Source organism: Lolium perenne, chromosome 3 (genome assembly GCF_019359855.2).
Source record: "Lolium perenne isolate Kyuss_39 chromosome 3, Kyuss_2.0, whole genome shotgun sequence".
Lineage (NCBI taxonomy): Eukaryota > Viridiplantae > Streptophyta > Magnoliopsida > Poales > Poaceae > Lolium > Lolium perenne.
The window spans coordinates 235,411,786-235,433,918 of NC_067246.2; the positions used below are offsets into that span (position 1 = coordinate 235,411,786).

Genomic DNA, 22,133 nt, shown 5'->3' on the forward strand with positions numbered 1-22,133 from the left:
GACGGGAGGAGGGAGGCCGCGGCGCTGGCCGCCGCCGCCCATCCCAACCGCGCCGGCCGAGGGAGAGCCGACGGGAGAAGGGGGCGCAGCGCAGGCCGCCGCCGCCCAACCCATCCGCGCGCCCGCCATGCGTCGAGGAAGGGGATCCGGCCGCCGTCCACCAGGCGTCGACGAGGAAGGGCCCCCGCCGCCGCCACGCCCCGAGGGTCTTTGCCCCGGCGGCGCTAAAGGCGGCGGCGGCGGCGTTTAGGGCTGGGGAGGCTCGGGAGTTACGCAAGGCTCGGGAGGCTGGGAACTTTAACCGGTCTAAGCTGATTGGCATAGAGGCATTGACACCGATCAGCCGCCGGATGAAGATCGGACGGCTGCCTAGGGTGGTATTCTCATTTCTCACATATTACATTTGGATGATAATAAAACTCAGGATCACAAGTTCAGAATGTGGAATCGAATTGAGGCATAATTTCCAGCTCGTGTATTTCAGATAGAAATGTGCACGGATTACATGACAGGAAAAGTTCGCCCGCAAAAAAAGAAGATTACAGGACTGATAAATGAACAGATTTCTGGGAGCTGAATAAAATCAGTGGAATCTCACAGTGTAATAGTCTGAATCCAAAAGCAAGCACAGAAGAAGGCTGCCGGAACACATATTTATATTTACCAGAATGTTTTTAACTGGGGACCAACCCATAGAAGTGCCACCACAGGCTATCATCAAGTTCAACATCCACCACCCAAATTGCCAAATCAAATACACCCAAGCAAGAAAATGAATCGCTACATAGATGTGGCAAAAAGAATAACTACTGGTAGAGCCGGCGCCAACTCTGGGAGCTCTAATACCCATAATATATGTTGCTCACAGGAGGTAGGGGTGGCTCTACCACGTAAGGCTTTGTCAAGTCCCGCGCTGGAGCTATATGGCGTGTTGTTTCTAAGGTTCATACAAGAATTCACTGCACAAATAAAATCCAAGATGCAGTGCCAGCAAATAATACTGTCAAGAGAGGATCCAGTGTACTGCACGAAAATGTTACCAAGAACTTACATTTATATCCGTGAGCTGCCCCAGGGAAATCAGTGATGACTCCATGTCTCCATCCACCCCTTCTCCATCTCCCCCTTTCTGCACAAAGGCATTAATCTGCCCCGTTGCGTCTGAGAAGAAGTCCCAAGGTTGAGAAGGGAACTCGTTCATGAGGAGATGAACATAAACTGGAAGGCCAGCAGACTCTGCAAGGTCTTCACAAAATGAGTGGTCTGGTATATCAAAAAAAATGTTGGTCGATGGTTAAATGGACATGTTGCCAACAGAAACAGCATCAGCAAACTGTTTGATATCTGCAACGGAGGATGGTGCAGCATCTTTGACATCTTCGTCGATCATGTAGACAAGGTTATACTTGGCTTCCTGCTTGAACTTCACTAGAATTGAGCTGTTTGTTTACTGAATCATGACTTTCTGGGCAGTCTGTTTGCTGTAACCAGAATCATCAAAAGCTTTAATCACTGCATCAACCACACCAAACCCAAGTTTCTCTGCCATGAATGAAGCACGCTGCAAAAATCCAAGGGGGGAGGGGGGAGGGTGGGGGGGGTCAATCAAGACTGAAGTAAGCATCACATGGACTAGCTATAGTTACAACTCCAGAATAAATGTGTTTTTCTTATATTAATAATCTCGTCTTTTTGCTAGTCAACTCAACAACATATACAGGAGATATGATGAGTACATCAAAGCCTCACCCAAAACCAAAAGTCAATACACTATCACTAAAATATGGGTTTGCACTACATGCTTCCTCTTCCCATACATTCTTGACAAATCTTTTCCATTTGCAATACCTTCCTGTTTCTGGGATTTCTTGATAGGCTGAACTAGCTCCATGGGTTGGATATCATAGCTGTGAATATGGAAATGCCAATCATGCAAATATTTGATTGACCAATGGAAGAAACTTAATAGATGGATCATGAATTGTTCGCCAGATGATTGATTTGTACAACAATGAAATGGCATGGCATACAACAACATCAAAGCCTTTTCCCAAGCAAGTTGGGGTAGCCATATATAACTTAATGTCTAAGAAACTGATTACCACAAAGGAGTTCAGATGGACTTACGCTTCAGGTTGTTTGCAATATCCTCCCAAGTGCAGACTCCAGCGACAGGCTTAATATCTTCCATGATAACCGCCAGAGAAGCAAATTGTGAAGTTACAACAATAGAAACATCCTTTAGGTCAATGGAACTCATGCATATTGGTATGCCATCTTTTCTCACTTGAACAACACAGTCAATGACATCTGCACCATCAGTCACTGCCTTTTGATAAGCTAGGTCAGTGCAGTCTGGATAATCTCACCACTAGCACCATTGTAGGAGATAACTAGAGGTACCCCTGAAATGTAAATGTGAGGGCTGGAGTTCAATAAAAGTAATAGATTGACGAGTTAATAATGAATAGATAAAGGAAGCAGGTGTACCATGATCTGCCTTGGTGTTGTTCAGGTTACTAAAGTAGCCTGCAGCAACAAAACATAAAACAACTCAATAGTCAAGACCAGAGAAGCCATGATCCATATATTACAACTCGTTCAAATATATCGTTGTAGAAAAGCGGATTGTTTCTTGATTAGAATAGAGTTAATACTAGATGAAAGATCATCCTGACCAAGTGGCCTGCTTGGGTGTGTGAGTTTCTTGAAGGAACATTAACAGCATAGTGAAGAAATATAAAAGGTCACTCGCAAAAAATATATATATATATATATAAAAGGTGGAGTCACCAATGGCCGCTTCAGAAGTGATAGGCAAATCAATCAAGACACCATCAACACAGAAGGCACCGTTATCAATGAAGCCAAGATATTCTGCTAATGGATCATAGTTGTAGTTGTAGCTGAGCGCAAAGTCATCGGCAAAGTTAGCACCATAAATTACTAGCCTGCCTTAGGAGCATGATCAACGACTGAAGTATAAGGTTTCAGATAATTATCTGCCGTAACAGCCCAGATATAATTTTTGGGAACTAGTATCCCAGAAGCAAAGGTCTGGATGGATGTAAGATTTTCAGTATTTAGCCATATGTCTGATTTGTAGATGGCTCAACAATGTCTTCATCAAGTAAACGGAGCATAAGCTTTGTCGTCTTGCTAGCTCTTCCAAGTATAAGGTTTGCTGTTCCAACATTTAACAAAACAGCAGGGGGCTTATATTCTGACTGTACAACTTCAACTCGAATTATTTGGAAAAGACTCCGGTGTATGTGAATGTAGTTGTTCGATCCCAAGAAACTATTTTGTTAATGGCTATTAGTACCAGACAAGTGTATCTAACAGCAGATGAGAGCTTGTCACCAATATTCCAGACATGAACACTTGCCGTCTTTAAAATGGTGAAAGCGGTGCTTATCCCTGACAATGATCTCTCGGTTCTCCACAGCTGACATAAATTTGATGGCGAGATGGCAATCCCCGCATATCCGCAGGTTCTTTATTACTCTGATGGAAGTGGTGCTCCCAGAACTCATCATGGGCCCATATGCTACTGCCAGTTTTTCACTGTGATATCTAAGTGCACCCTCCCTCTGCTCCTTTTCTAACTCATGCAGTACTGACTCAGTTTCAGGCATGTAGCCAGCAGCAGTAATCCTACGGACCACTTCTTCCAAGTACTGGTAAATCTCACTAGTTTGCCGATGAGACTTTTCGCCCATTCAAAATAAATGGGATTTACCTCCGAGCTCAGTCAAACTGAATCCTATCTGCTTCTTTGATCTTCTCTTGATCATGGTATTCCTCACCTTTTGATAAGCTAGGTCAGTGCAGTCTGGGTAGTCACCACTAGCACCATTGTGGGAGATAACTAGAGGTACCCCTGCAATGCAACTGTGAAGGCTGGAGTTCAATAAAAGTACTATATTGATGAGTTAAGAGCATCTCTAACAGAGCCCGAAAAAGTGGAAACCGAAAAAGTGGTTTTCAGTCTTCCGAAAACGATAGTTCGTGCGAATTTGGCAGTGGCGCAGATTAGAAACCGTAAAACTGGAACCGAAAAGCAGAATTTGAAAGGGTGCGGGTAAATTCGGCGATGATCATAGTTCGACGTCAAATGGATGCTCCGATTGAGCATCAAAACATACATTGTTTGTAAAATTAAACCTATAGTACCGGTACACCGGCGAGCGCTACTTAAGCTAAGCAAAATGCGGCCTATAAAGTGGCCTACGCGCGCGGCGGTGCCGGTGGTGGCGCAGCGTGTCGGCGGCAGATGGTGCCGACGTTGTCGAGGATGAGCTTCACGCGTCGTCGGCGTCAAGCTCGACTATTTCGAGCTTGACGCGGCGGACGCGGGCCTCCCGGCGGGCTGCCTCGTATTCACGGACGAGGCGGACGGCTTCCGCCTCCTCCCGGCGGAAACGCTGGCGAGCCTCCGCCGCGCTGATGGCCTTGGTCTGCGAGAGGACGGCGTCCTCCTCGTCGCTGCCGTGGACATAGTCCCCGGCGGAGAAGGTGGGCGACCGCGCGGGGACGAGGTCGTCGTCGTCGCTGCTGTCCGCGATGGGGAGCCGCGGTGCGCGGCTTGACTGGCCGGACGAGGAGCCCTCGCCGGCGTTGCCGTACCTGGCGAGCTTCCCTGGGGGCGTGAGCCCCCAGTTCATCCACCGGCGGGCGCTGCGCTTGCGCGCGCCCTCCGACCGGTTCCATTTGCGCCGCTCCGCGTCGGTGCGGAAGACGGGTGGACGCGGCAGCGAGTTGCCGCCGCCCAATCCGGCGCCACGGCCTGCGGAGCCGCCTCGGGACGCCATCGCCCACCGTCGGCCGGTGGATTGCTGCCTGGGGCTCGCTGGATTGCTCGCCGGAGTTGGTGCTTGGCGGCGGCGGAGGGAGAGGAATGGCGGAGGGGAGTAGGGTTTGCGACCCGAACTCCCCTCCGCGAACCCTTTTAATAGGGGCCGTTCGGAGATTTGTTCGGGCCCCTAAACTTATTTTACGGGCCGGCCCATCTTTTCGGTCACTGATCTGCGACACATTCGGCCCGAACCCGTAAATCCGCCGGAAAAGTTCGGTTCCGGCGGGGTTTACGGGTTCTGTTAGAGATGCTCTAATAATGGATAGATGAAGGAAGCAGACGTACCATGATCTGTCTTGGTGCTGTTCAGGTTACTAAAGCAGCCTGCAGCAACAAAACATAAAACAACCCAATAGTCAAAACCAGAGAAGCCATGATCCAAACTATACATTACAACTCGTTCAGATATATCATTGTAGAAAGTGAATTTTTCTTGATTACAACAGAGTAAATACTAGATGACAGATCATCCTGACCAAGTGGCCTACTTGGGTGTCTGAGTTTCTTGAAGGAACATTTACGGCATAGTGAAGAAATATAAAAGGTGGAGTCACCAATGGCCGCTTGAGAAGTGATAGGGAAAGACACCATCAACACAGAAGGCACCGTTGTCGATGAAGCCAAGATATTCTGCTAACGGATCATATCTGTACTTGTAGCTGACTGCAAAGTCATCGGCAAAGTCAGTACCATAACTTTCTAGCCTGCCTTATGAGCATCATCATCGACTGAAATATAAGGTTTCAGATAATTATCGACCCTGACAGGCCAGATGTAGTTTTTGGGGACTAGTATCCCAGAAGCAAAAGTCTTGATGGATGTCAGATTTTCAGTATTGGCCATATGTCTGATTTGCGGATGGCTCAACAATGCCTTCACCAAGAAAACAGAACAAAAGCTTTGTCGTCTTCCTAGCTCTTCCAAGTAAGCTTTTTGAGTTGTTCAACCGTGTATTGCTTTGACAGATGCTCAGATTAAACTGGCTGTAGAAACTGTGATGCTGAGTTGCACAAACAAACTGTAAGAGGAGATCACTTAATTTTTTTGTACACTGAAAGTAACTAAAGTTTGCTGTTCCTGAACATTTAACCAAACAGCAGGGGGCTTATATTCCGACAGTACAACTTCAACTGGAATTATTTGGAAGACTCCAGTTGATGTGAATGTAGTTGTTCGATCCCAAGAAACTCTTTTGTTAATAGCTATTAGTACCAGGAAAGTGTACCTAACAGCAGATGAGAGCTTGTCACCAATATTCCAGACATGAACACTTGCCATCTTTAAAATGGTGAAAGCGGTGCTTATCCCTGACAACGATCTCTCGGTTCTCCACAGCTGACATAAATTTGATAGCGAGATGGCAATCCCCGCATATCCGCAGGTTTTTTATTACTCTGATGGGAGTGGTGCTCCCAGAACTCATCATGAGCCCATATGCTACTGCCAGTTTTTCACTGTGATATCTAAGTGCACCCTCCCTCTCCTCCTCTTCTAGCTCATGCAGCACTGACTCAGTTTCAGGCATGTAGCCAGCAGCAGTAATCCTATGGATCAGTTCTTCCAAGTAGTGGTAAATCTCTCTAGTTTGCCGATGAGACTTTTCGCCCATTCGAAACAAATGGGATGTACCTCCGAGCTCAATCAAGCTGAATCCTATCTGCTTCTTCAATCTTCTCTTGATCATGGTATTCCTCACCTTCTCGACATGGTGCATTTTACCGGACAGAGCATATATGTTAGAAAGCAGAACATGGTAGGATGGATTCTCAGGCTCGAGAGCAATCAATCGCTCAGCCACTTCCACCCCGAGATTGAAATTCTTGTGCATCTTGCACGCCCCAAGTATTGCTGTCCAAACTTCAGGTCCTGGCTCTCCAGGGATATAATCATGTACGAATTGCATTGCTTCGTCAAGAAGTCCAGCCCTTCCAAACATATCAACCATAGAGCAATAGTGCTCGACACGAGGGACCAGTCCATAGACCCTCCTCATGCAAGCAAAAGCATCCCGGCCCTCCATAACCAACCCAGCGTGTGCACATGCAGATAGAACAGCAATAAAGGTGACATGATTGGGCGGCGGCCCCTCGCGTCTCATCAAACGGAACAGCTTGATCGCCTCATGGCCATGGCCGTGCATTCCGTACCCTGCGATCATGGAAGTCCATGTAACCACGTTCCGCTCCTGCAGCATGTCGAACCACTCGCGAGCCTTGTCCACAACACCGCACCTGGCATACATGTTCACGAGAGCTGAGCCCAGAAACACGCTCATGTCCATTCTTTCAGAAACAATATGTCTCTCCACCTCGCGACCCAAGTCCAGCGCACCAGCCTGTGCACAGGCAGAGAGCGTGGCTACAAATGTCATGGAATCCGGCACCGCTTCGGCCACCTGCATCTCCTTATACACCTCGATCCCCCGTTCGGCGAGCCCGTTCTGCTCGTACCCAGAAACCATCGCGTTCCAGGCGACCACGCTTCTATCACGAATTGCGTCGAACAGGCTGCGTGCAACAGCTAGCTGGCCGCATTTGGAGTAGAGCACGACCAGCGACGTCAGCACGAAACGGTCGGATCCGAATCCGAGGAGGAGGGAGTGCGCGTGGATGGCCTTGCCGGTTCGGAGGGCGGACACGTCGGCACAGGCCTTGGCGGCAGCGGTGAAGGTGAAGCTGGAGAAGGGGAGTGCGGCGGAGAGGAGGCGGCGGTAGAACGCGAGGGCGGCGCGGGGGAGGCGGCCGCGCGCGGCCGCGCGCGTGAGGGATGAGAAGAGGAATGCATCGGGTGCGGGGTGGGAGGTGGCGACGAGGTGCGCGTATGGAGCGGCGCCGGCTGCGACGGCGAGCGTGGCCAGCTTGGTGATGAGGGGGAGGGAGCGGCCGTGGCCGGTGACGACGAGGCGCGCGTGGGCTTGCTTCAGAGGGCCGGCTCGAGGGCCGGCGAGGAGGAGGGAGCTGTATTCCGGAGAGCGGTGCTGGGAATCCATGCCGGAGCCATTTGACATTTTCCTTTGGCGGGAGCTCATGCACTTCGCACCCACCTCACCACAGCCAGCCAATTGCGGGAGCTTTTTTTGTTGATAGAAAATCAGGAAACCTAACAGACTATAAAACACAGTTGTCCCCTAATTTTTGTAGAATAAACCCTAAGGCCCTGTTTGGTACAGGAGTATTAGCCAGGTTTCCAGTGTATTATCCCGGCGCAATACTATTACACGTGAAATCATGAGTTTGCCGTTTGGCGAGCCGGTTTACGCGGGGCTCCACTCCAGAAAACTCCCCGATACACGCCGGATTGACGTGTATTCGAGACGCTCCCGGTCCCTCGCGTTTTTCTGGGTTGGCGACGTTGACGCTCGGAGCGACGCCCCATCTGCGTCCGTGAAGACCTCCACTCCGGCCCGTCTGCAATCTGGAAGGCCACCGCCGGATTCTAGCTGTAGTCAATCGATTCTACTGTATCTTGTACTTGATCTGGACTTTCTTAGCTAGTACTGATTCGAGTTCTACTTTTCAATCGAATGAGTCACACTAGCAGACTTGAACTAGTACTCGAAAATTGCTTCTTTGTTTAGCTGATTCTTTACCAACTTTGATTTCTGAATCTATCAAGTACTAGTGATTGCTCTTGGAGCATAAACTTCTAAGTCGAAGAGATTTCACTTCGTAACTTGTCTGAACTGTGAAAAAAGGTCTGCTGAAATTCAAGTTCGTATCCCTGCCTTCCAAATAGAAGATCAATGAAGAGTATTGACGAGTGAGAGAATTTTGGTGTAACAAAGTGTTTTTGGTGGTAGGGGTGTTTTCACCCAATCCCCTCCAAAAAATACTCTCAAATACTCTGTAAAACACTTTTGCCAAACAAGGCCTAAAGGATAAAAAATACTGTGGTGCATAACCATCTATAGCACCGCCACGTCGCCATTGCACTACCGTGTCCTAGAGCCTACTGTGCACTCTGCGCATCGGCGGCGGCTTCGTCGGTAGAGTGCGCAATACGCTCGAGGTAACGGTAGTGCAGCAGCGAGGTGGCGGTTATATAGATAGGTTATGTATTTTTTTATTCTTTAGGGTTTATTTTACAAAAATTAGGGGACAACTGTTTTCTAGTCTGATCACTCTCACGAGTCGTGCTGATCCAGAGTCGGCGAAGCGGCCACCGTCCGAAAGCGGCGAGGCGAGGGGATCTACTCTGCCATCGGAGAAGAGTGCGGACGGAAGTTCTCGCACCCCACTGCCGGAGGAGAGGGGAGAAGAGGAATGGGCGGATAAATCCAAAGCCCATCCCGAGGGAGAAGATGACGAGGAGGAATATGATGCCACTGGACAAGGCTGGTACGAGAAAGGCTTACTCAAGGCCGGGAGCTGGCGGGTCATAGAAAAGGAGGAACAGTAGAGTTCGCAAAACGAGGAGCGGGTCCTGATCAAGTCCGACGTCGAGTGCAGTATCTCCATCCCACCTTACGAGGTCTTCGTGGAGGTACTCCATCACTTCCACCTCCAGCCCCATAATTTGCCGCATAATAGCATATTTTGCCTTAGCAGCTTCGACACCCTCTACGAAGGGTACCTTGGCATCAAGCCAAAGTTAGACTTGTTTTCTTATTTTTATCAAATAAAGTGTTTTCCAGTAGAGAAAGGAGGAATGATGGCTACTTGCGGTAGTATTAGTTTTAAGATCTGCGAACCGCAAGTACCCCGAAGTACCCAGACACGAGTCGGTTAAGTCTTGGGGTCGGTCCTTCTTCTATTTGAAGGACGAACTCATCCCAAGTAAGGACTATGGTATCCATGCCTTCATTGCCGGCCCATCTGTGACCCATTCAAGCTGGTCCACCCAAAAGGAGAGCAATATCACCGATGAGATCCGCCTTCTTGCTAGACGGATTGCCAAGCCGAAGGATAAAGGCCTAGACGGTATCGAACTAGTTGATTGTTGGTTCTCTAAGAGGATCCAGTCGTTCCATTACAACTGGGAGTGCCTACTCTACGAGAGAACCGAAGAGAGGAACGACCCTCTCTGGGCATCTGAAGACAACCAAGCCCCGGCTGACCTTGACAGCCGGCTGTGGAAGATGATGAAGATCAAGATGTGGGCCAGAGGAGTTGCGGTTGTTAAGGACATATTCCTTAACAATGCATGTTTGAAGGTATTTCCCCGACTAATCTTGGCATGTTCTATTTTAGTTGGTAACCTTGTATACTTGTATAACTTTAAGATTTGATGAACATGCATATGCCCTCGTGGAGAGAGGAAAATCTCGGAGATATTCCAAGCCGGCCTCATGGAAAGGATAATGATGCGCGTGAGACACACGACCGTTGGGAACCCCAAGAGGAAGGTGTGATGTGCACAGCAGTAAGTTTTCCCTCAGTAAGAAACCAAGGTTATCGAACCAGTAGGAGCCAAGAAGCACGTTGAAGGTTGTTGGTGGCGGAGTGTAGTGCGGCGCAACACCAGGGATTCTGGCGCCAACGTGGAACCTGCACAACACAATCACGATTTTGCCCCAACGTAACAGTGAGGTTGTCAATCTCACCGGCTTGCTGTAAACAAAGGATTAGATGTATAGTGTGGATGATGATGTTTGTTTGCGAAGAACAGTAAAGAACAATTGCAGTAGATTGTATTTCAGATGTAAAGAATAGGACCGGGGTCCACAGTTCACTAGTGGTGTCTCTCCCATAAGATAAACAGATGTTGGGTGAACAAATTACAGTTGGGCAATTGACAAATAAAGAAGGCATAACAATGCACATACATATATCATGATGAGTACTATGAGATTTAATCAGGGCATTACGACAAAGTACATAGACCGCTATCCAGCATGCATCTATGCCTAAAAAGTCCACTTTCAGGTTATCATCCGAACCCCTTCCGGTATTAAGTTGTAAACAACAGACAATTGCATTAAGTATGGTGCGTAATGTAATCAACACAAATATCCTTAGACAAAGCATCGATGTTTTATCCCTAGTAGCAACAGCACATCCACAACCTTAGAACTTTCTCACATCGTCCTGCAGATTTAATGGAGGCATGAACCCACTATCGAGCATAAATACTCCCTCTTGGAGTCACAAGTATCAACTTGGCCAGAACCTCTACTAGCAACGGAGAGCATGCAAGAACATAAACAACATATATGATAGATTGATAATCAACTTGACATAGTATTCAATATTCATCGGATCCCAACAAACACAACATGTAGCATTACAAATAGATGATCTTGATCATATTGTATCATCCTCCTCTCTTGACCCTTGAAAACTTCATCCACACCAAACTTAAAACAAACTCATTAGAGGGTCAGTGCATAATTCATATATTCAGAGGTGACATAATCATTCTTAACACTTCTGGACATTGCACAAAGCTACTGAAAGTTAATGGAACAAAGAAATCCATCAAACATAGCAAAACAGGCAATGCGAAATAAAAGTCAGAATCTGTCAAAACAGAACAGTCCGTAAAGACGAATTTTTTTGAGGCACCAGACTTGCTCAGATGAAAATGCCCAAATTGAATGAAAGTTGCGTAAATATCTGAGGATCACGCACGTAAATTGGCAAATTTTTCTGAGTTAACTACAGAGAACTATTCCCAAATTCGTGACAGCAAGAAATCTGTTTCTGCGCAGTAATCCAAATCTAGTATTGACTTTACTATCAAAGACTTTACTTGGCACAACAATGCAATAAAATAAAGATAAGGAGAGGTTGCTACAGTAGTAACAACTTCCAAGACTCAAATATAAAACAAAAGTGCAGAAGTAAAATAATGGGTTGTCTCCCTGTTGCGGTCAAAACCCACCGGCGAGCAGCGACGGGCAACACAGTAGAGCCGGGAACAACTTAGGGTTGCGGCTGGCCCTGGTCCCTCCGAGCGACGGCTCGCAAAGCCTCTGGTACACACGTCCGATGCTGGTGCAAGGGCGTGCCACCTGACCTATACCTGGTCAGGAAGGTGATGGAGATGCCTCGCTTAGTTCCCTGCATGGCATACACGTAAACATTAAATACGAGCCTCGATCGGCTCTCAGGTTATCCTGTGAATCGGCTCAAGGAGCCGATCCACCCATGATTCGTACGAGGTGCACGAATATATGGTGGTCCTGCTTGATCAAGATAAAGCTAAAACGATCTACGACGATTTAGGGTTTTCACCTCATAATCGGATCATCCTACTCACGATTGGGCCTCGCGGTCACGCACGGTGATCGTAAGCCAGTCCTAGACAAGGCCTAAAAACCAACACGAGGTTGATCCTCGGAACATCCTATCTAGGGCTAGCAAACGACACCCTACGCGTCGCTGGATCCTCCAACCCTTTGTAAGGCCTAACTATTGCAGATATTAAACTAATCCTTGAAAAATAAGGAGCAACCGTAACGGATCGGATCCACTAAATAATGATCAAGCGGGGTGCCGCCCCTACACCTAAGATAGGTGTAAGGGCGGCTAGATGTATAAGGGTTGCACTACGATAGCATATGATACGAAGAACAATGCTAACCCTAACACATCTAAGATAACTACGTTGCTCGCCATCAAAAAGGCTTCAGTACGAGCAACGCATGAACAACGACAATAAGCTTGTGCTGCCTAGATCGCAAGATGCGATCTAGGCAGCATGATGCTTACCGGTAGAAACCCTCGAGACGAAGGATTTGGCGATGCGCCGAGATTGATTTGTGGTTGAACGTTGGTTGTTGTTTTTTCCATAAACCCTAGATACATATTTATAGTCCAGGGGACTTTCTAATTTAGGCGTGCACCTAACCGTGCACGGGTCAAACTCTATCTTCTAATCTAAGATGCGATCTACTATATTACAGATACAAGGGCAAACTAGCCCAAACTTTGCATATAAGGCTGATTCACGTATTTCTTCCGTATATAATCTTCAAGTCCATCTCGATCGCGGCCCACCTCTGACTCGGTCAAATTCTGGTGATAACACATGCCCCCCTGGTTTTGGAATTGATAATTCCAAAATCACTCTGTTTTTCTTCGTCGGGTCATGTCGTGGCAGAGCAGAACCGTCGCAGCACCCTTCATCATGATGCCCTGCCTTCTCAATTATTCCGCGTGATCTGACCGTTGTCTTTGGGCACCGCCTCCTCGGAAACTGCTGTGGCATTGAATCTCTACTATATCCCCTTTATTTAACCGCTCTGAGCAGTTTGCCACTTCATCCCCTTGCTCTGTTCCGGCCATCGGCACCCAAAAAATCCTCAATCTCCCGTAGCCATGTCCTCCTCTTCTTCCTCCTCCGCCTCGTCGGTCTTCTCCGACTCTTCCTCATCTCGCGAGCCGACGCCGGAGTGGGGCTCGTTGGCGGCGCACGACATTCTCGCCTCAACGTCGTGGGACAAGGAGGAACACGATTCCTTCGTTTGGTCCGAGGATGACAAATCCTTGACCGACGGAGAGGGCGACCTTCAATTCCTCGTCGACGGGGAAGAGGAGGCAGAGAGCGAGGACGACCGCTTCTCCTGTGACGATTTCACCTCCTCCGAGGAAGAAGCGGAGGAGGACGACGACGACTCCCTCGAAGGTTACCCACCAGCGAAGCGCCTCCGCACCTGGTGGGACGATGACAGCGATGACGACGATGAGGAAGATGAGGCTCCCGTAGAAGGTTACGGGAGTTCCGATGAGGAGCCTATCAGCAGCTGCGCCAGCGGCAGCGACGACGAGGGCAGCAACGGCCCTTAGATTAGGGACTAGTAATAGTAGTCGGCTTTTGTCCTCTTCTTTTCTGAGCAATCGGCTCTTTCTTTGTAAGAAATCCCTCTATTAATGAAGAAAATGTTCCTCAATTAATTTCGCTTCCTTGTTAACTTTGCCGATCGTAGAACGAAGTCGTCGTATAGGGAGCCGATAGCAGGACATCGGCTCGCAGTACAAACGTGATCTGAGGCCAAGCTGTCGCCCAAACACGCGGTCCAACAGGTCTAACTCTCGTCCAAACCACGTCCAAACTATCAGATTGAACTCCTCAGCAAGCCACTAGGAGATTCATCCCAAATATCATGATTTCTGGCCTGTACCGATCCCATTACCCTGCTAATTTGAGCTTATCCCTCTCGAGTCGATAGCAATGTATCGGCTTTATTATTCTGAAGTCGATGCCCGTACATCGGCTGTACTCGCACACTGCTGGCTCCGCATATTTTCTCAAGTCGATGTCCGCGCATCGGCTGTGATTTTTTTTTTTTACTGGCCGATTTAAAATCGGCCTCCGTACCTTACTGCCCATCATCCCACATGCTTGGGAAATACTTCTTGAAGTGTTGACCATTGACGGCTACTGGGAACTTCTCGCCGTCCAACTGTTCCAGCATGTATGCATTACCCTTCAAGGCCTGGACGACTTTGTACGGACCGTGCCAATTAGGAGACCATTTGCCATATGCCTTGTCCCTGGTTCCTAACGGCAACACTGCTTCCCATACTAGATCACCAACTTGAAACTCCTTCGGTCTAACCTTCTTATTGTAGGCACGAGCTACCCTGGCTTTGTTCTCCTTAATCTTCTCCAACGACCAAAGCCTAAGTTCTGTTGCATCCTCAATAGTGTCACTCATCAAAGCTGCATATTCTTCGGCTGTCAGATCATTCTGAAACGTGACACGTCTTGATCCAGCCGTAATTTCCCAAGGTAATACGGCTTCCTGTCCATAGACAAGCTGGTACGGCGAAGTCTTTATAGCTCCATGGCACGACATGCGGTAGGCCCATAAAGCTTCTGATAGCTTTTCATGCCAATCCCTAGGGTTCTCGTCAATTTTTCTCTTGATCAGCTTGATCAAGCTCTGATTGGACGCTTCAGCTTGCCCATTGGCTTGAGCATAGTACGGAGATGATCGGATCAGTTTAATCCCCATGTCATCGCAGAACTTTCTGAACTCTTTAGAAACAAAGACCGAACCTCCATCGGTCGTGATAGTTTGGGGAATCCCGAACCTATGAATGACGTGTTCTTTCACAAACTTGATCACATCTTCTGATTTCACCTTCTTCATAGGGACGGCTTCCACCCACTTGGTGAAGTAATCTGTGATAACCAAAATCCATTCATGTTTTTTACTCGACGCCGGATGGATTTTGCCGATCATATCCATGCCCCACCCTCGGAACGGCCAAGGCTTGATGATAGGGTTCATCGCTGATGCTGGTACCATCTGAATCTTCCCGAACATCTGGCACGCTTGGCACCCCTTGTAGTAATTGAAGCAATCTTCAAGCATGGTGGGCCAATAAAACCACGATCGCTCGATTAGCCACTTCATCTTATGAGCCGATCGATGAGTTCCACAAGCGCCTTCATGCACCTCATGCAAGAGCCGATTAGACTCGCTTGGTCCTGTGCACTTGAGTAGTAACCCTTCCAACGTCCTGTAGAACATGTCGTCTCCTATGAGGACATACTTCATGGCTTTGTATCTTATCCGTTTAGGTGCCCCCCGAGCCGAATCTTTTAAGTAATTGAAGATTTCGGCTCTCCAATCATCCTGTTCCAGAAGCTGTGCACGAACTTCCGATCCGTCAGATATATCTATATAGCCTGACGCCATTTGTGCGAGATTGTTGGCCTCGGTGTTTTGGGATCTTGGGACCCAATTAAAGTTGATGTACCGAAACTGTGTCATCAACTCACGGCATTCCATCCAATATGGGAAAAGCGATTCACTCTCGCACTTATATTCATCCGTGAGCTGGTTAATCACCAACTTGGAGTCTCCAAAAGCTCTCATCCGCTTCTCGCCCCAAGCTTCCAAAGAGTAACTCCTTCCCCTTACGGAGTGCATCTTATTCTGCTTCATTGTTGGTGCAAGGGGTAGATAATCTGATGGAGATGTAGTATTCTGCCCCCGAGGCGACACGAGCGTAATGCCGATGCCACAACCATCGTCGCAAGCCGATCCGTCGAAGAACATGGCCCATGCACGTATAGATAGCGCTGCTATACTGGTACTGATCCGTTCAGCTATAAGATCGGCCAACGCTTGTCCCTTGACTGCTTTCGCAGGCTGATACCGGAGATCGAACTCTGACAACGCAAACATCCACTTACCAAGTCGGCCTTTCAAAACAGGGGCCGACAACATGTGCTTGACAACATCTGACTTGCATATAACGATGATCTCTGCCGTCAAAAGGATGTGATGAAGCTTGGTGCAGGTAAAGAACAGGCAGAGGCAAAGTTTCTCGACCTCAGGATATCTTGTCTCCGCGTCCAACATCCTTCTGCTGAGGTAGAACACGACCTTTTCAACGCCCTCGTAGAGTTGCACCACTACCGAAGCGATGGACGTGTCAGCTACTGACAAGTAGATGTAGAACGGCGTGTCTTGCTGGGGCGGAACTAGCACAGGCGGCGTCGTCAGATACCGCTTAATCTCATCAAACGCCTGCTGCTGTTCTGCCCCCCAGTGAAACTCGTCAGCAGATTTAGTTTTCACCAGCGCCATGAACGGCTCGATTCGTCCTGACAGATTAGAGATGAATCGTCGGACAAAATTGATCTTGCCGATGAGACGTTGGAGCTCCTTCTTCGTGGTGGGCGGCTGCATTGATCAATGATTCTGCCACAGGCATCGGATACTCGTCCTTTGGAGTGGCTCTATTGAGATCTCGGAAATCGATGGCCACACGCCATCGGTCGTCCTTCTTCTCTACAGGAACAATACTGGAGATCCACTCAGCGTACCTGCATGGCCTGATGAACCCGGAGGCCAACATCTTCTCGATCTCTTTCTTGACTTCTTCCAGAATTTCGGCCCTCATCTGACGTGCTCGTTGTTGGAACGGCCGAAATCCTTTCTTAAGGGGAGCCGATGTTCAATGATGCTCCTGTCCAACCCAGGCATCTCCGTGTAATCCCATGCAAAGCAATCTGGGTATTCTTTTAACAGAGTTATCATCTGCCCCCTGAGCTGTGGATCTAACTTCTTGCTGATAAAAGTCGGTGGCGGCTTATCCCCAGGACCGATGTCGACTTCCTCTAGCTCATCAGCCGATGTAAACCCATACCCTAGCTTTCCGTCACCTGTGAGGTCGACGCCACATACTGGGAGAGCAGGTGGTACGGATAATACGGGCCGATCGCTAGAATCGGCCTCCATCTTGATCATCACCAGGATCTTTTGGCAGTGTCAGGGCCGATCGCGTGGAGCAGCTTCCTCCTTATCTTCGCTATGAGAGCAGCTGCCCTCGTCTCTACCCTTGTCAGGGCGGTGCCCCAGTTCTACCATGTTGATGTTGAATGAGTATCTTGGCTGGCACCTCCCAGGGTAAATGTCCTCAACCCTGTCAACGGCGCATGCCGGTGAATTAGGCACTTCTGGTGCCGCCAATGCGAATGACAACGGTGGACGGGACTGAAGTGGCACTTCTCCTTGGTAGGTCCCGAGAGCTGGTCCTGACGGAGAGCGTTGGTGCCTCATGATTTCCTGTATCATCCGAAAAGCGACACGCTCCAAAGTATTCACCAGGCTCTCAGAATGGCGATGCAGCGAGTGAGTCACCATGTAGCCAATCTCCTGACGCAGGGACCTGGTGCGTTCTTCTGACGGGACGGACAGGTCCACTCCATCGAGCGCGCCTTCAGGTGAGAACCCTTTCCACCTGATGCCATGGGAACGGGTTCTGTGAAAAGAGCCAATGAGGTCGGCTTCGAGGATTGCTTTGACCTCGTCATACTTCTTCTTGAGCTCGTCGGTCAGATCCTCGTACGTGACTGGAGTGCCGTCCGCCATCTCAGATGTAGATGGCGATGTGGTTGATGTCGAAGCTTGTCCCACCGGGCGTGCCAGAATGTGTTGCGGTCAAAACCCACCGGCGAGCAGCGACGGGCAACACAGTAGAGCCGGGAACAACTTAGGGCTGCGGCTGGCCCTGGTCCCTCCGAGCGACGGCCCGCAAAGCCTCTGGTACACACGTTCGATGCTGGTGCAAGGGCGTGCCACCTGACCTATACCTGGTCAGGAAGGTGATGGAGATGCCTCGCTTAGTTCCCTGCATGGCATACACGTAAACATTAAATACGAGCCTCGATCGGCTCTCAGGTTATCCTGTGAATCGGCTCAAGGAGCCGATCCACCCATGATTCGTACGAGTGATGGCGTGTAACTCACACGTTCGTTGGGAACCCCAAGAGGAAGGTATGATGCGCACAGCAGCAAGTTTTCCCTCAGAAAGAAACCAAGGTTTATCGAACCAGGAGGAGCCAAGAAGCACGTTGAAGGTTGATGGCGGCGGGATGTAGTGCGGCGCAACACCAGGGATTCCGGCGCCAACGTGGAACCTGCACAACACAACCAAAGTACTTTGTCCCAACGAAACAGTGAGGTTGTCAATCTCACCGGCTTGCTGTAACAAAGGATTAACCGTATTGTGTGGAAGATGATTGTTTGCGTAAAACAAGAGAACAAAGATTGGCAAAGAGATTGTATTTCAGTAAAGAGAATTGGACCGGGGTCCACAGTTCACTAGAGGTGTCTCTCCCATAAGATAAACAGCATGTTGGGTGAACAAATTACAGTTGGGCAATTGACAAATAAAGAGGGCATGACCATGCACATACATATCATGATGAGTATAGTGAGATTTAATTGGGCATTACGACAAAGTACATAGACCGCCATCCAACTGCATCTATGCCTAAAAAGTCCACCTTCAGGTTATCATCCGAACCCCCTCCAGTATTAAGTTGCAAAGCAACAGACAATTGCATTAAGTATGGTGCGTAATGTAATCAACAACTACATCCTTAGACATAGCATCAATGTTTTATCCCTAGTGGCAACAGCACAACACAACCTTAGAACTTTGTCATCGTCCTGTGTGTCAATGCAGGCATGAACCCACTATCGAGCATAAATACTCCCTCTTGGAGTTACAAGCATCTACTTGGCCAGAGCATCTACTAGTAACGGAGAGCATGCAAGATCATAAACAACACATAGATATAACTTTGATAATCAACATAACAAGTATTCTCTATTCATCGGATCCCAACAAACGCAACATATAGAATTACAGATAGATGATCTTGATCATGTTAGGCAGCTCACAAGATCCGACAATGATAGCACAATGGGGAGAAGACAACCATCTAGCTACTGCTATGGACCCATAGTCCAGGGGTAGACTACTCACACATCACTCCGGAGGCGACCATGGCGGCGTAGAGTCCTCCGGGAGATGATTCCCCTCTCCGGCAGGGTGCCGGAGGCGATCTCTGGATCCCGAGATGGGATCGGCGTTGGCGGCGTCTCTGGAAGGTTTTCCGTATCGTGGCTCTCGGTACTGGGGGTTTCGTCACGGAGGCTTTAAGTAGGCGGAAGGGCAAGTCAGGAGGGGGCACGGGGGGCCCAGACCATAGGGCCGCGCGGCCAGGGGCCAGGCCACGCCGCCCTAGGGTTTGGCCGCCTCGTGGCCCCACTTCGTTTCGTCTTCGGACTTCTGGAAGCTTCGTGGCAAAATAGGCCCTTGGGCGTTGATTTCGTCCAATTCCGAGAATATTTCCTTACTAGGATTTCTGAAACCAAAAACAGCAGAAAACAAAGAATCGGCACTTCGGCATCTTGTTAATAGGTTAGTTCCAGAAAATGCACGAATATGACATAAAGTGTGCATAAAACATGTAGATAACATCAATAATGTGGCATGGAACATAAGAAATTATCGATACGTCGGAGACGTATCAGCATCCCCAAGCTTAGTTCTGCTCGTCCCGAGCAGGTAAAACGATAACACGTATAATTTACGGAGTGACATGCCATCATAATCTTGATCATACTATTTGTAAAGCATATGTAGTGAATGCAGCGATCAAAACAATGTATATGACATGAGTAAACAAGTGAATCATAAAGCAAAGACTTTTCATGAATAGCACTTCAAGACAAGCATCAATAAGTCTTGCATAAGAGTTAACTCATAAAGCAATAATTCAAAGTAAAGGCATTGAAGCAACACAAAAGAAGATTAAGTTTCAGCGGTTGCTTTCAACTTGTAACATGTATATCTCATGGATATTATCAACATAGAGTAATATAATAAGTGCAATAGGCAAATATGTAGGAATCAATGCACAGTTCACACAAGTGTTTGCTTCTTGAGGTGGAGAGAAATAGGTGAACTGACTCAACATTGAAAGTAAAAGAATTGTCCTCCATAGAGGAAAAGCATCGATTGCTATATTTGTGCTAGAGCTTTGATTTTGAAAACATGAAACAATTTTGTCAACGGTAGTAATAAAGCATATGTATCATGTAAATTATATCTTACAAGTTGCAAGCCTCATGCATAGTGTACTAATAGTGCCCGCACCTTGTCCTAATTAGCTTGGACTACCGGATCATCACAATGCACATGTTTTTACCAAGTGTCACAAAGGGGTACCTCTATGCCGCCTGTACAAAGGTCTAAGGAGAAAGCTCGCATTGGATTTCTCGCTATTGATTATTCTTCAACTTAGACATCCATACCGGGACAACATAGACAACAGATAATGGACTCCTCTTTTATGCATAAGCATGTAACAACAATTAATAATTTTCTCATTTGAGATTGAGGATATATGTCCAAAACTGAAACTTCCACCATGGATCATGGCTTTAGTTAGCGGCCCAATGTTCTTCTCTAACAATATGCATGCTTAACCATAAGGTGGTAGATCGCTCTTACTTCAGACAAGACGGACATGCATAGCAACTCACATGAAATTCAACAAAGAGTAGTTGATGGCGTCCCCAGTGAACATGGTTATCGCACAACAAGCAACTTAATAAGAGATAAAGTGCATAATTACATATTCAATACCACAATAGTTTTTAAGCTATTTGTCCCATGAGCTATATATTGCAAAGGTGAATGATGGAATTTTAAAGGTAGCACTCAAGCAATTTACTTTGGAATGGCGGAAAATACCATGTAGTAGGTAGGTATGGTGGACACAAATGGCATAGTGGTTGGCTCAAGTATTTTGGATGCATGAGAGTATTCCCTCTCGATACAAGGTTTAGGCTAGCAAGGCTTATTTGAAACAAACACAAGGATGAACCGGTGCAGCAAAACTCACATAAAAGACATATTGAAAACATTATAAGACTCTACACCGTCTTCCTTGTTGTTCAAACTCAATACTAGAAATTATCTAGACCTTAGAGAAACCAAATATGCAAACCAATTTTTAGCATGCTCTATGTATTTCTTCATTAATGGGTGCAAAGCATATGATGCAAGAGCTTAATAATGAGCACAACAATTGCCAAGTATCACATTACCCAAGACATTTATAGCAATTACTACATGTATCATTTTCCAATTCCAACCATATAACAATTTAACGAAGGAGAAACTTCGCCATGAATACTATGAGTAGAAACCAAGGACATACTTGTCCATATGCTACAGCGGAGCGTGTCTCTCTCCCATAAAGTGAATGCTAGGATCCATTTTATTCAAACAAAACAAAAAACAAAAACAAACCGACGCTCCAAGCAAAGCACATAAGATGTGATGGAATAAAAATATAGTTTCAGGGGAGGAACCTGATAATGTTGTCGATGAAGAAGGGGATGCCTTGGGCATCCCCAAGCTTAGACGCTTGAGTCTTCTTGATATATGCAGGGGTGAACCACCGGGGCATCCCCAAGCTTAGAGCTTTCACTCTCCTTGATCATGTTGCATCATACTCCTCTCTTGATCCTTGAAAACTTCCTCCACACCAAACTTAGAACAACTCATTAGAGGGTTAGTGCACAATAAAAATTAACATATTCAGAGGTGACACAATCATTCTTAATACTTCTGGACATTGCATAATGCTACTGGACATTAATGGATCAAAGAAATTCATCCAACATAGCAAAAGAGGCAATGCGAAATAAAAGGCAGAATCTGTCAAAACAGAACAGTTCGTATTGACGAATTTTAAAATGACACCATACTTGCTCAAATGAAAATGCTCAAATTGAATGAAAGTTGCGTACATATCTGAGGATCACTCACGTAAATTGGTATAATTTTCTGAGTTACTTACAGGGGAAAACAGCCCAGATTCGTGACAGCAAAGAAATCTGTTTCTGCGCAGTAATCCAAATCTAGTACTTACTTTTCTATCAACGACTTTACTTGGCACAACAAAATACTAAACTAAGATAAGGAGAGGTTGCTACAGTAGTAAACAACTTCCAAGACTCAAAATAAAAACAAAGTACTGTAGGTAAAAACATGGGTTATCTCCCAAG

At 47.3% G+C, this 22,133-nt stretch overlaps 1 protein-coding gene and 1 pseudogene across 2 annotated transcripts; both read right to left on the reverse strand.

Annotated features, from left to right (window-relative positions):
* Nucleotides 1–534: 534 nt before the first annotated feature.
* LOC127339921 (glycerophosphodiester phosphodiesterase GDPDL4-like) lies at nt 535–3,638 on the reverse strand (annotated as a pseudogene).
* A 93-nt stretch (nt 3,639–3,731) lies between these two features.
* On the reverse strand, nt 3,732–7,926 carry LOC127343978 (pentatricopeptide repeat-containing protein At2g33760). 2 transcript variants are annotated; one of them, XR_011755832.1, is made up of 3 exons: nt 5,347–7,926; nt 5,144–5,182; nt 3,732–3,894 (listed from the first exon to the last, which is right to left on the reverse strand). XR_011755832.1 is itself a non-coding variant. In XM_051370196.1 (2 exons), exon 1 carries the CDS (start codon nt 7,884–7,886, stop codon nt 6,105–6,107), a length of 1,782 nt encoding a protein of 593 aa, XP_051226156.1. In that variant the 5' UTR covers nt 7,887–7,926; the 3' UTR covers nt 5,259–5,521; nt 6,084–6,104. The 2 variants fall into 2 exon arrangements, 1 of the variants encoding a protein (XP_051226156.1); XM_051370196.1 differs by lacking the exons at nt 3,732–3,894; nt 5,144–5,182 and having other exon boundaries at nt 5,259–5,521; nt 6,084–7,926.
* Nucleotides 7,927–22,133: the final 14,207 nt, after the last annotated feature.